The 12597-nt window shown below is 42.2% G+C and overlaps 1 protein-coding gene across 11 annotated transcripts in view; it reads left to right on the forward strand.

Moving 5' to 3' along the window:
• The window catches only part of Tacc2 (transforming, acidic coiled-coil containing protein 2), a 213111-nt gene that overhangs the window by 38265 nt on the left and 162249 nt on the right, over positions 1-12597 (forward strand). For all 11 annotated transcript variants that reach the window (XM_013503062.1, XM_013503064.1, XM_005401923.2 and 8 more), the window contains one exon: positions 958-1055. In XM_013503062.1, coding sequence (XP_013358516.1) covers positions 958-1055 — 98 coding nt within the window. The remainder of the gene's footprint in view (positions 1-957; positions 1056-12597) is intronic.

Below are 12597 nucleotides of genomic sequence, written 5' to 3' on the forward strand. Positions count from 1 at the left end.
TCTTTTTACTTTATATTTTGCCACAGGGTCTCCCTACTTTGCCTGAGCTGGGCTTGAACTTGCAATCCTCCTAGCATGGCCTCCCAGAATGCAAAGATTTATAGGCATGCACTATCCTGCCCATTTTATACTTTGACTCTGTTCAGATCTATTTCTGCTAGAAAAAACTGGTACTGCTTGTGCAGATTCGCTTTCTGGTAGGGGCTTGAGGAGAAAGTTCCCTGCCCTATGTGCTTCTTCAGAGGCGAGTCAGAGCCCTTGAGTGAGAGCCCTCATTAGGCTCCTGTGCTTGAAGAAACACAGTTTTCCCCCTTTTCAGTTAGAACAGAGATCTGCCTGCTTATTCCATCTGTTCTTTGCACCTATCTGGGCTGTTAAATGTGTTAACATCTTTCCAGAATTACTTGAAAGAAACCTTGATCATAGAATCCAGGGTTGGAGATTTAGCTGCAGACTATTCCAGGTAGATAATATGATTGCAAGGGAGGCCTGGCTGCTGGTGTTAGTAGCTGAGGCTTGTCTGACGTCAGAGAAGCAGGAATTGGGTTTCAACTTTTAAAATTCAGGAGTCTGATATAAAAACACCACTTGCATTGTATAATGACTCTTGAGATATAGTAAACCATGAAAGTCATGCATCCGATGGTAGCAATAGTTCATAAATGAGGGTCAAGGGCACTTTACAGTTGCTAATATAAGGCGATTTCAAGTGTGCACTGTCTCGATACTATCCACCAGCTCTGGGTGCCTTCCTAGAAGCACAGATGGAGGCTGAGGCCTGCAGGTCAGGGGAGGAGATTCTCATTAAGCGAATCATTCATCGGCCACGGAGGTTGTTACGGCTTCTATCTAGCCATCATCTTGAATGCTGTAGCCAGTGGCCTGTTGAAAAATATTTCTGTGTTCTCATAGATTTCTCTCTAACTTCTTTCCCAATTTCTCTTTCTTCTGCTTCAGAGGACTTCAGCAGCTCAGAGTCCAAGTTCTGTGCAGCCACCTGGGGACAAGAAGCGGGGCGATCCTTCTGGAAGCTGTGACGGTGGGGATTTATCCAGGTAGGGGCCAGTATGGAGGGTGGACACAACCCAAGGCATGGCCAGCTCACTGCCTGTTCTAGCTCACTGCCTGCTCTGTTTGCTTGGGAAAATTTACCATGAAACATGTGAGATGATCCTCACTGCTGAGATGCTGAAGCAATGGTTCATACCCTTCTTTCAGATGGACTAAGCTTGCAGTGGTTGGAAAATTCATAGGTTTTTCCTGCCCTAAGATTAAGTAATTATGGACGTCCATGAAAGCAGCACTCCAGATTGCTCAGCTTCATAGTCAACTGAAATGAGAAAGATCAAGGCTTCCAAGGGGCTTAATGTGAGGCCAAGAAGGGTGTGTGTTCCAGAGAGCAAGCCATTGTAGGCACTGGACCATGAAACAGGATTCAGACAGGAATTCCTCCAGCCGAGGAGCCTGGTGGATTAATTCCAGAAGTCTACAAGACCACACGGTGGCAGTGGAATACGGCCCGCACAGATGTGGCTCATCCCTCAGTGGTTCCTCATTATGATCCTCAGCCAGGCCCAGATGCCCTGTCCTGGCTCCCTACTGGAACTGCCAACATAGTGTTCTCCATCCATGGTTTCAGGGGATATTCACGAGCAGAGGGCCAGTGGATCTGAGTGCTCCCCCATCAGGGACATAGGCCGGGTACATTGGAGCCAACTAGTAACTACTTGTGGGTTCAGCTCATGAATAGGTCTTAGATCTGGTTAAAACAACCGTTTTGAACAAAAAAGCCCCCCTTCCAGGAGCCTATAATTACAGGCATTAAGGGAACAACTAGAGCTCCATGCAACAAGAATTAAATCATAAGCCCCTTGTCACACTGAAACTTTGGGTTACAGCTTGCTTCATAATATTCATAATAGCTTTTCAAAACCTTTGAACTCAAAATGACTTTTTTTTTTTTTTTTGCTTCGGGGACGTAAGAGCGACCCCTGGTGGTAGAAATTGCCATGCCGGGGTTATCACTTTTGGGTGGCTTGGGTTATGTGGTTTCCGCAGGAAATACTTGCAACCTCTCGGTATGAATATTAGGGAAACAGTGATCAGATGGGACAGGGTGTTCTTTTTCGTTAAGTCACAGAACGATGCCCTGAACAGCACCTTTGACTCTTGTCCTCTGCTAGCAGTAGGGTACCCTTCCCTCCCCAGATCTCTTTAGCTGTTCTTGTTCATAAACATTTTACCAGGGTACTAGGACAAAAGTCCTCATATTTAATTGTAACCAGTCCTCTAGGTTGGTTCTGATGATCATAACACTAACAGATGGATTTATCTTTTCTGGAGTCTCTTGCAAGGGAAGTCACTGCTGGCTCAGACCCAAGTTCCTGCTCTTTCCTCTCTATCTTTATGGGGTCCTTTGACCTCTTAAGAGTCTTGGGGTTCAGGGTCTGTATTACAGCTGGACTAAAGAAGAACAGCAGCTCAAAGGTCTTTTGTTGCTTGTTCCTCAGCTTTAGTCAATTATTATTTTCCCTTGAAGAAGAATTGCCTCTCATTGGCATGCAAATTGAGAACAAAAGAAGTGCCTTCTAAGAACAAGCCCAAAGAAGCAACTTCCTATTCACAATGGAAAACAAGACTGTCCTCGGTGAATGTGTACATGTGCACAGCGCACAGTGCTAACTAACTCAGACGCTACTGAGGACAACCCAGCTCCCTCCTCCCCAGGGATTTGCAATGAATCTGTCCTGAAGTTGAGATGTTTGTAGGGGAGATGGAGCACCAGCTCCTGTGAGTCATGCCAGCCCTGGCATTAATCAAAGATAACAATAGTATTTAACACTCATTCTGCACCTGGGTGCCAGACATCATAAAAAATGCTCTATTGTACAAAGTAAAATTTGGTTTTCTTGGAAAGGATTCAGTTCTGCTTTGAGTCCTTACTCTCCCAGGCTATTGGGAATGCCATGGCAGCTGTCCTTGAGTCTCCCCTCTGTTAAAGCCTGATATGTTGAGGCTGTCATCTGGCTCCTCCTCACCCCAAGGCCCTCCACTGAGATCCTGTTGGTCCAGCCACACATCTGTCGGTCAGCCCCTCTTACTGTGCTGCTCCCCTACCACACTTGGCGCATGGAAATCTTGGTTGAAACTGGGAGTCCCTGGCCTTCCTGTTGGTGATTTTCCTTCCCTGGTCATCCCCAGCTGACAGTGTCAGGAAGGCAGGGTGGGATGCTTAAATATCCCCACTGTCCGGGGCCCTTTCCCTGTTCTCTCACCCTTGAACGCATTTGTCTTCTCTGGTGACTTCATTGCACAACCAGCCATTATTCTCCAAATGCTATAGGTTTTTACCAAAGGTGGAAAGAGCCACTGACCTCAGACTGCTTCTACTCATAAAAACACCAGAGGCAGAAAACACAGGAGAGCCTGCCATGGCTGTCAGCTCCTTGTGGGGGCACTGGAAGAATACAGCCAGCCCTCCATATTCTTGGGTTTTGTATCTGTGGATTTGGCTGATCATGGATCAAAAATATTTCCTGGAAAATAGAATCTGTACTGAACATGTACAGACTTTTTTCTCTGCCTTATACCCGAATCAGTACAGTATGGTAACTATTCAGGTTGTATTATGAAAACTGATCTGGAGATGATTTAAAGTATTAGGCAGATGTACTCTGCTAATGTGTCGAAGGAACTTGAGCATCTTAGATTTAGGGCGGGGTGCGGAGTCCCTAGAACCAATACCCAGCCCAAACCAAGGGAACTACCGAGTAAAAAGTCAGAAGTCACTATCTCTAAAAGTTGTCCCTGTGCGCAGTCATTGCTGCACTCCACAGATGAGGAGACCGAGGCTTATAGCTTTGTGTAATCTTTAGCAGTGGAAAGACCGTTGTTTTGCCCCAAGGCTCTCCCCTCCCTCTAAACTGTACTAGAATCTGGGGTTTACCCACCTCCCAAAACCAGCAAATTCTCATCCAAATAAAAGTGTGGGGTTTCAGCAGCTGAACTGCCCTGCTTCCTGGTTGCCACATAGTGTCGCTGTTGTCACTTGGTCCTGCATAGTCCAAGCCCTACAGAAGCTGGGGCTCTGCCTTCCTGAAGCCATCCTTGGCAGGTCCTGAATTCTTCAGGGACAATGACACCATCCTCCCAGGGTGAATAACCTCAGGTGACACTTCTACTTTCAGCAACGTCCACCCTTGCATGACTGCCCTGGATGCCTGCACCTGAACAGATCCCAGGCCTGTCATCTTTTGGAGCCCTTCTCTCTGGGTATCAGCAAGCAGGGACGGATAGCCTTTTCCTTTAACCCCCCTGAACACCACCGATCTTACCATACAGCCTTTCCCCTGGACAATGGAACTATTAAGTTGTACCAGAGGGCGCGATTGTTTTTATAGGTAAAAGATTGTCCAACACAGGCCACTTCCTGTGCTCCCACATCACATGTAGCACATATGGTGAGCTTCTAAGGAAGGCCCAAGCTGTAAAGATGACCGCTTTTCTCCGGGAAGGACTCTCAGTTCTCTCTCAGGGACTTTCTGGCATTTTTGTTCCTAAGAAGGGGGACACCCCACTGTCTGGGCCCTAGAGTCTCAACCCCAACCCAGCAGTTTTCAACTGTGCGTGAACATTAGGGTCACTTCTGAGCCTGGTTAAAATGCACCTTTACCCAGAATGTGATCAGGTAGTTCTGGAGCAAGGCCTGAGAAGGAGCGTGCCTAACAAATTTCCTAATGGGAAATTCCTAACAAAATTCCTAACAGGTAACGCCAGTGCTGTGGGCCCAGATAGGGTCCATACATTCTGAGGACTGGGGTGTGAGCCGTGCAACTGTGTGGTGCCATGGCTTGGTGCCACTGGGGTTCAGATCAAGATGCCTTCCCCGAGGGTTGGGCTGGAGAAAAGAGTCTCCTGACAGGGGTGGGAAGCCCGGGGAAAGGGGCCCCGCAGAGGCCGGTCCAGGTAAAAGGACGTGAGAACAGATCAGGCTGGTGGGTTCTTACTGAACACAAAGATCTGCACCCGATGGGGGCGGTCTTGTAGGTCAGGTGAGGGGCTGAGATTTTATCCTGCAGTAACAGGAGGCCAGGGTAGTATTTGTGGTTTGTTTTTAAGCAAGCATGAAGGCAGACAAAGAAAGAAGTCAGAAGAGGAGTTTCAAGCCCCTCACTTGGTACATTGGAGAGTAGTGAGGGATGTCTTGGCATTGCAGGGATGGTGGCCAGGAGACAATCCCAAGGCAGGACCCAGGAAACCTGGGAACTATCTGGGGGTGTGTGGAAAGGGTAGAGTCAAAGCAGATGCCAAGGTTCTGAACTGAGAACCCAAAAGAAAAATCTAACTTCAGAAACTGGGACAGTCAAGTGAGCGCTACCCTGAGGACACTGATCAGTTCAGACACATGGCAAGAGCACCGAACTTGTTTAGTAGAAACACTGCCAGTCTGACCTTTGTTTAAGCAGGCCCCTGGCACTGGGGAGGAGTGACAGTTTTTTGTTTTGTTTTGTTTTGTTTTTGGTACTGGGGATGGAACTCGGAACCTCACGATTGCCAGGCAGGAATGCCAACTTCATGAGAAGATTATGGCCTCAAATCCTATAAGAGTCTCATGGTAGTTTCAATTATTTATGCAAATTATTCTCAGATAAATCAGCTCATTCCAGTGTTCTTGTTTTTGTCATATTGAATTTTAAATATATTGCACTTTAAATTATATTAAAGAGTACAGGAACATATCCAGAGTGGGGTAGATGATACGAATGGGATCATAGGGCATGGTGGGCTCCCAGGCTCTCCCATCACAAGATTTTCCTGGGTGTTTGGTAAATGCATCAGTTGCTGGGCCCCTTCCCAGACCTGCAGCGGCATTCCCAAGGGTGGAACAAGGAGCAGGAATTTTGTGGAATGGTTAGTGACCTGAGTAGAATTGCCTGGGGCACCAGTGAAAATACTCATTTCTCGCTTCTTGGCTTTTTCAGAAGACAAATTCCTACTGAGGACAAAAATCCTTGGTGTTGGGTGGTAGCAGTTCATGGGAAGGGCAGCCAGGTGGTTTGGAAAATGAAATAATGAACTCCACCGTACAGGCAAGCGGGTGTCTTACCCCTTACCTCCCACTTTCATTATGAGGACCTTGTCCACTCCTGGCTGAACGTCTGCCCCACCCACCCAGCCAGCAGCTCTGTTTGAATGGATATCGGTGACCCGAGAAAACACTATGAAGAAACCAAAACTCAGAGAAGTCAAAGAACCCACCCTCGGTCACACAGACAGAATAGGGCACAACGGGAGCTGGAATCTAGCTTGGTGCAATGCCATCTACAGTCCAGATTCATACCATATGCTACCTCTCACGGAGGTCTGGCAGAGTTCGTGTTGTGGTCTCCATGATTACAAAGTAAACCTCAGCCAATCATTAAAATGTAAAAGTCAGTTCTTAGAGAGAAAACAAAGCTCAGAAAGACCCGATCTGTGTTATAGCCGCAGCAGGGCAGCTCTTAAAGACCGAGTCCCTTTTCTGTGGGGCTGGGTTCTTCCAAAGTTTTGTGAACTCCCAGACCTATTTGCTTGTTCTCCCTGAGCCAGGGAACTTCTGCCCTCCTTGTTGTTTCTACTCATTATTTACTTCTCGCTGGAGGCAAACACAGAACAGGAGAGAGGGAGGGGAGGAGGGAGACCCTGACTTTCAACACTGGCTGAAACAGACATCATGGGTTAGTAGGGATGGGTCTGCATTCTGCCCATCTGGTTTCAAGAGAGCATCTAAGCTTTAAAATGAGGGGGAAAGGAGCATTTTCCCATCATAACACCCATTTATTCTAACAGCATGGAACATGGGCAAAAGTGGAATATAGAGGGAATAACATTACCAACGGTCCTATCGTCTCATATGCAGGCAACTGCTCTTACAATGTTAGTGTTTTTCCCTCATACTTTTCTGGGTTTTCAAAATAGTTTCTTTCTTTGTCTCTTTCTTTCCTTCTCTCTTTCTTTCTTTCTCTCTTTCTTTCCTTCTTTTCTTTCTTTCCCTCTTTCTTTCCTTCTTTTCTTTCTTTCCCTCTTTCTTTCTTTCTTTCCTTCTTTTCTTTCTTTCTTTCTCTTTGAGACAGAGTCTCAGGCTGGCCTAGGGCTTACTCTGTAGCCTGGGCTGGTCTTGAACTCACAACAATTCTCCTTCCTTGGCCTCCCAAGTGCTAGGATCAAGGCATGCGCCACAACGCGTGGCTCAAATAGTTCTTTCTTGATTGTGAGATAGCTACATTTGAAATATAAATATACGTACATACATATATATTCATATCTACATGTATACATACATATACACAATATATATGTGTATACTTTTTAAATAACCAGCTATTTTTAAAGCAGTTTTAGATTTATAGAAAACTTAAGCAGATAGTATGAAGAGTTTCCATGTATCCTCCCTTCCTCTTCCATACAACTTCTGCTACTATTAATAACTTGTATTTGGGGCTGGGGATTTAGCTCAGTGGCACAGTGGCTGCCCAGCAAGTGCAAGGTCGTGAGTTTGACCCCCGGTACTGGAAAAAAACAAAACAAAACAAAACAAAACCCTTGTATTTATATGGTATATTGAACCAGGTATGCTGTTGCACACCTATAATCCCAGTTACTCAGGCTGAGGTAGGAGGATTGCAAGTTCAAGACCAGCATAGGCAATTTAACAATTTATTAAAAACCTGTCTCAAAAATGAAATGAAAAGAACTGGGGATGTAGCTCAGTACTGCTTGGATTCAACCCCTAGTACTAAAAAGGAAAGTGCATTTGTTGGTCCATATGTTATGATTAATAAACCAATATTGACACATTATTATTATCTAAGCCTATGGTTTACATTAACGTTCAGTGGTGTTGTACAGGCTGTGGGTTGACAAATGCATAATTCAACATATGCTCCATTACGATATCACACAGAGCAGTGTCATGCCTTAAAAATCTCTGTGCTCCACCTATTTTTCCCTCCCTTCACCCCCTCAACCCTTGAAAATTACTGATTCTCTTTCACTGTTTAAAAATCAGTCTCTATACTATCTTTTTTATTACTTTTAGAAAGTGGTATGAAATGGGCACTGTAAGGGATTGCATCTGACAGCTTGATGAATGGCTATGCTCCTAGATAGCTGTATAATTGCAACCAAGTATAGATCTAGGTTATTTCTGTCACTCCAGAATGTTTTCTTGTGCTCCTTCCCAATATCTCTGCCCAGAAGAATCAACCATTCTGATTTCCCTCACCACTGATTAGGTTTGCTTATTCTTGAACTTCATATACAGTAAATAGGATTAAACATGTCTATGTTTGGTATTTGGTTTGTGTTATACACTACTACTTGTGGACTTTTCACCTCAAATGTACAGGCCAGGGGTACTAAATACATTTGCGTTGTTGTGCAATCAATGTATGTGTAGTTTTGTAAGGTAGAAAATTCATTAATTCCTTTTAAAAAACCTAGGCCCTCTCATGTTATATGTCTCTCTGACCTATTTTATCTGTATTCCACTAATGTGATGTTTGTGTTTTTATTTTAATGTAATTTAAATAATTTCTGATTTCCCTTTGAATTCTTGTTTGACTTGTGGGTAATTAAGAAGTATGTTATTTAGTTTCCGTATAGTTGAAGATTTCCTGCATATCTTTCTTTTATAATTTCTAATTTAATTCTGCCATAACCCAATATAATACTTTGAATTATCATCAAATAATAATTATCATCATCAATAATTGAATTATCATCTCTGAATTTTATCATCTCTGAATAATAATAATAATTATCATCAATAATTTGAATTATCATCTCTGAATTTTAGTGAGACCTGTTTTTAATGTACAGACTATGGTTTGGTTTGTAAATATTCTATCTGTACTTGACAATATTATTTTGCTGTTATTGGATAGTGTTTAATAAGTGTTAATTGGGTCAAGTTGGTTGATGGTATTATTCAGGTCTCCTATATCCTCCCAGATTTTCTATCTACATGTTCTAACAATGATTAAGAAGGGCGAATGGAAATATCAGACTATAGTGTAATTAGGGATTTATCCATTTGTTCTTTTGGTTCTACCAGTTTTTTCTTTTTAAATCTTGAAGTCCTGTTGTTGTTATATACCTTTTAGAATTTTGTGTCTTCTTGAAGAGTTGCGACAACTTTTTATAGTAAACAGCATATAGTTGAATTTTGTTTTATTATTCTCTTCTAGAAATTTCTGCTTTTTAACCAGGGTGTTTTTTTTAGTAATACAGTTGTTTTGATTATACAGTCTACAAATAAATAATCTATACTTACATATTTTCTACCCATCCTTCTGTTTTGTATTGATTTTTTCCCCTTTTAGTCATTTGCTTTCTTTTGGATTAACTCATTATTTTTATGATTCTGGTTTTTTTCCTTTTGACTTATTAGCTACAACTATTTATGTAATTTTAGTGTTTGCAGGGGCTGGGGATTTAGCTCAGCAGCACAGTGCCTACCTGGCAAGCACAAGGTCATGAGTTCGATTCCCGGTACCAGAAAATAAACCAAAAAAAAAAAAAAATTTTAGCGTTTGCCTAGAGGAACTGTAGTATATATCTTTAAAACAGTATATCACAGTCTGCTTTCAAGTGATATTGTATCATTTCATGTATATTAGAAGAATCTTCAGGGGCTGGGGATTTAGCTCAGCGGCAAAAGCGCCTGCCTGGCAAGCGCAAGGTCGTGAGTTCAGTTCCTGGTACCGGAGAAAAACCAAAAAAAAAAGAAGAATCTTGGGGCTGGGGATTTAGCTCAGCGGCACAGTGCCTGCCTGAAAAGCACAAGGCCGTGGGTTCGGTTCCCGGTACCAGAAAAAAAAAAAAAAAGAAGAAGAATCTTGTAACTGTAAACTTGTATTTCTCTCTTTTGGCCTTTGTACTGTACTACAGTTTATTTCTATGAGTTACAAATACCACAGCACATACTTTTGCTTTAAATAGCAAGTTATCTTTAAAAAAAGATCTAAATAATAAGGAAACAGACTCTCTGCATAGTTATTATTTCTGGTGTTCCTGATTCTTTTGTGTAGACCTTGATCCCTATCTGGTATTCTCTGCTTTATGCTTAAAGGATGTCCTTTAACATTTCTTCCAATGTGAAATCTAACGCTTTAGCTTCTGTGTGTTGGAAAGAAAAATTTTATTTCATCTATGTTTTAGAAAGATATTTTTTCTGAACTAAGAACCCTAGGTAGACAGCGTTTTTCTCACAGAACATTAAAGCTATTATGCCGCCTTGTTTTGACTTGCATTACTTCTAGTAACAACTCTGCTGTCATCCTCACCTTGGTTCCTCTGTCTTTTTCTTTTTAGCTACTTTTAACATTTTTTTCTTTTTCACTGGCTTTAAGAAATTTGGTTACAATTTGCCTTGGCGTGGGTTTGTCTCTGTTTCTAGTGCTTGGAGTAGGTTGAGATCATATTTGGAGACTTTTCAGCCATTATTTATTCAATTTTTAAAAAAATTACCCTCTTCCTTTGGGGACTCCAATTACATATATACAGCATTCAGCTGAAAGTTGTCCCACAGCTCACGTTCTTTTTTTTTTTTTTTTTGAGACAGTGTCTCACCATATAGTCCAGGCTGGCCTTGAGCTCACTTTGTAGCTCAGGCTGGCCTTGAACTTGTGGTGAACCTCCTGCCTTAGCCTCCTGAGTGCTGGGATTACAGGCATGCACCACCACATCTGGCCCTGTTCATTTTTTTTAAAATCTCCATGCTCTCTGTTTTTATTTAGAGCATTTCTATAGTTACGTCTATAAGTTCACTGATTTTTTTTCTGCAATAGCTAACCTGTCATTAATTCTCACCCAGCGTAATTTTCACTTTACACGTTGTAATTTTCATCTCTAGAAGATTTATTGGCTCTTTTTAGCTCCTCCATGTCTGTGTTTAATGAGTTCAATTTTTACTCTAGTCTTCTGGATATATGGAATACAGTCAAAATATAGTATTATTATTATATTATAATACTAGAGATGAAAACATTAGGCAAGTGCTTTACTGCTAAGCTAGATAGACCACAAGCCCTGTAATATTTTTTAAAAATGTACTTGTACACTAATTCTATCATCTGGGTCGATTTTGATTACTTGAGTGATCAAATCTCTTTTCGTTGTGGAACCTATTTTACTATTTCTTTGCATGCTAGACATTGTGTACTTTAGGCTTTTGGGTTCTGGATATTTTTGTATTCCTATAAATATTCTTGAACTTTGAACTGAGATGCAGTTATTTGTGCAGCTTAATCCTCTTGGGTCTTGCTTTCGTAGGTGGGACCGGAGCAGTGTTTAGATGAGAGTTAATTTACCACACTACTAAAGCCAGGCCCTTTTTAATACTCTGACAGATGCCCCATTAATTATAAGGTTTTCCATCCTGGCTAATGAGAGCAGGAATTATTCCTAGCTCTGTGTATCTATGAGGGTTAGTCCCTTAAACCTTTAAACTCATTTATACTGAATCTCAAGTGGTTTCTTTATGCGCACATGCTGGTCAGTATCTCACATATCTCTGGAGTTCTCTGTCTGTCCAGCCCCCTTTTTTCTGCTACTCTGTTTTTGTAATGCTAGCTGCCTTGGTGTCCCAAGACACTTGGCTCTATCCTCTAAAATCCAGGAGACTGCCAACTCCACTTACTCCCTGACTTCCATACCATGTTCTCCAGGCCTTGAGCTGGGCAACAGGAGGGCTCACCTTGTTTTTTTCCACCTCCAGAGATCCCCGTTCTCTTCTTCTATGTCTCTATTAGTAGCCACCCCTAGTCTAGTCTTTCTTGTAACTTATATACTCTCTATAACATTTTCCAGCCCACCCTCTTTGAAAATATTGAAAAGCCACCATTATCAAGTTTCTTTCTTTCAGTATAAATGTAAATGCAGCAGAAAACCTGCAGCTACAGTATTTTAGAAGAAGTGGAGAGATCTCTTCAAAAAAAAGAAAAGAATAAGAGAGAGAGTCTTACGGGGAAATGTTATTCCTCTTTTCTCTCAAGCGCTCCTTGTATCACAGCCACTTGCAGTCTCCTGTGTCTTTTTATGGCCTCGAATGGCAACTTTGCCAGCAGTTAATCCTCCCAGTCTTGTCGATGTAGCTGCACTGGTGCTGGGAAGGAGCCTGGAATGGGCTTTGTGCCTTTGACATTGAACCAGCGTGGTTCCCAGAATAGTTGACTCATCAGCTTTGTTCCCCCAATAGGTCAGTGGGATTACAGAGATACAAATCTCAACAAAATAGACTGGTAACTGACACGTAGTCTAAAAAGAAAGCCTGAATAGCATATTTGAGCGTGGTACACATGAACTTGGCCTCATATAGGTGACACTGGTGATACCTTATTATTCAGAAGACTCTCCAAATCCTCTGAAAGATTTTCAGTCATCAAAGGACAATTCTATTGTTATACTGTATTGACTATGACAGAAAAATTATTTTAATGTTAGAAGTTTTATCAAGAAGGAATGCAACAGAAATACATTTTCACCATTTCCTGTTTAAAATACTCTTCATGGCATCACAATAAATGAAAATGCTACCACAATCCACCTATACAAGCA

Source organism: Chinchilla lanigera, unplaced genomic scaffold (genome assembly GCF_000276665.1).
Source record: "Chinchilla lanigera isolate Chin_1 unplaced genomic scaffold, ChiLan1.0 scaffold00076, whole genome shotgun sequence".
NCBI classification, from domain to species: domain Eukaryota; kingdom Metazoa; phylum Chordata; class Mammalia; order Rodentia; family Chinchillidae; genus Chinchilla; species Chinchilla lanigera.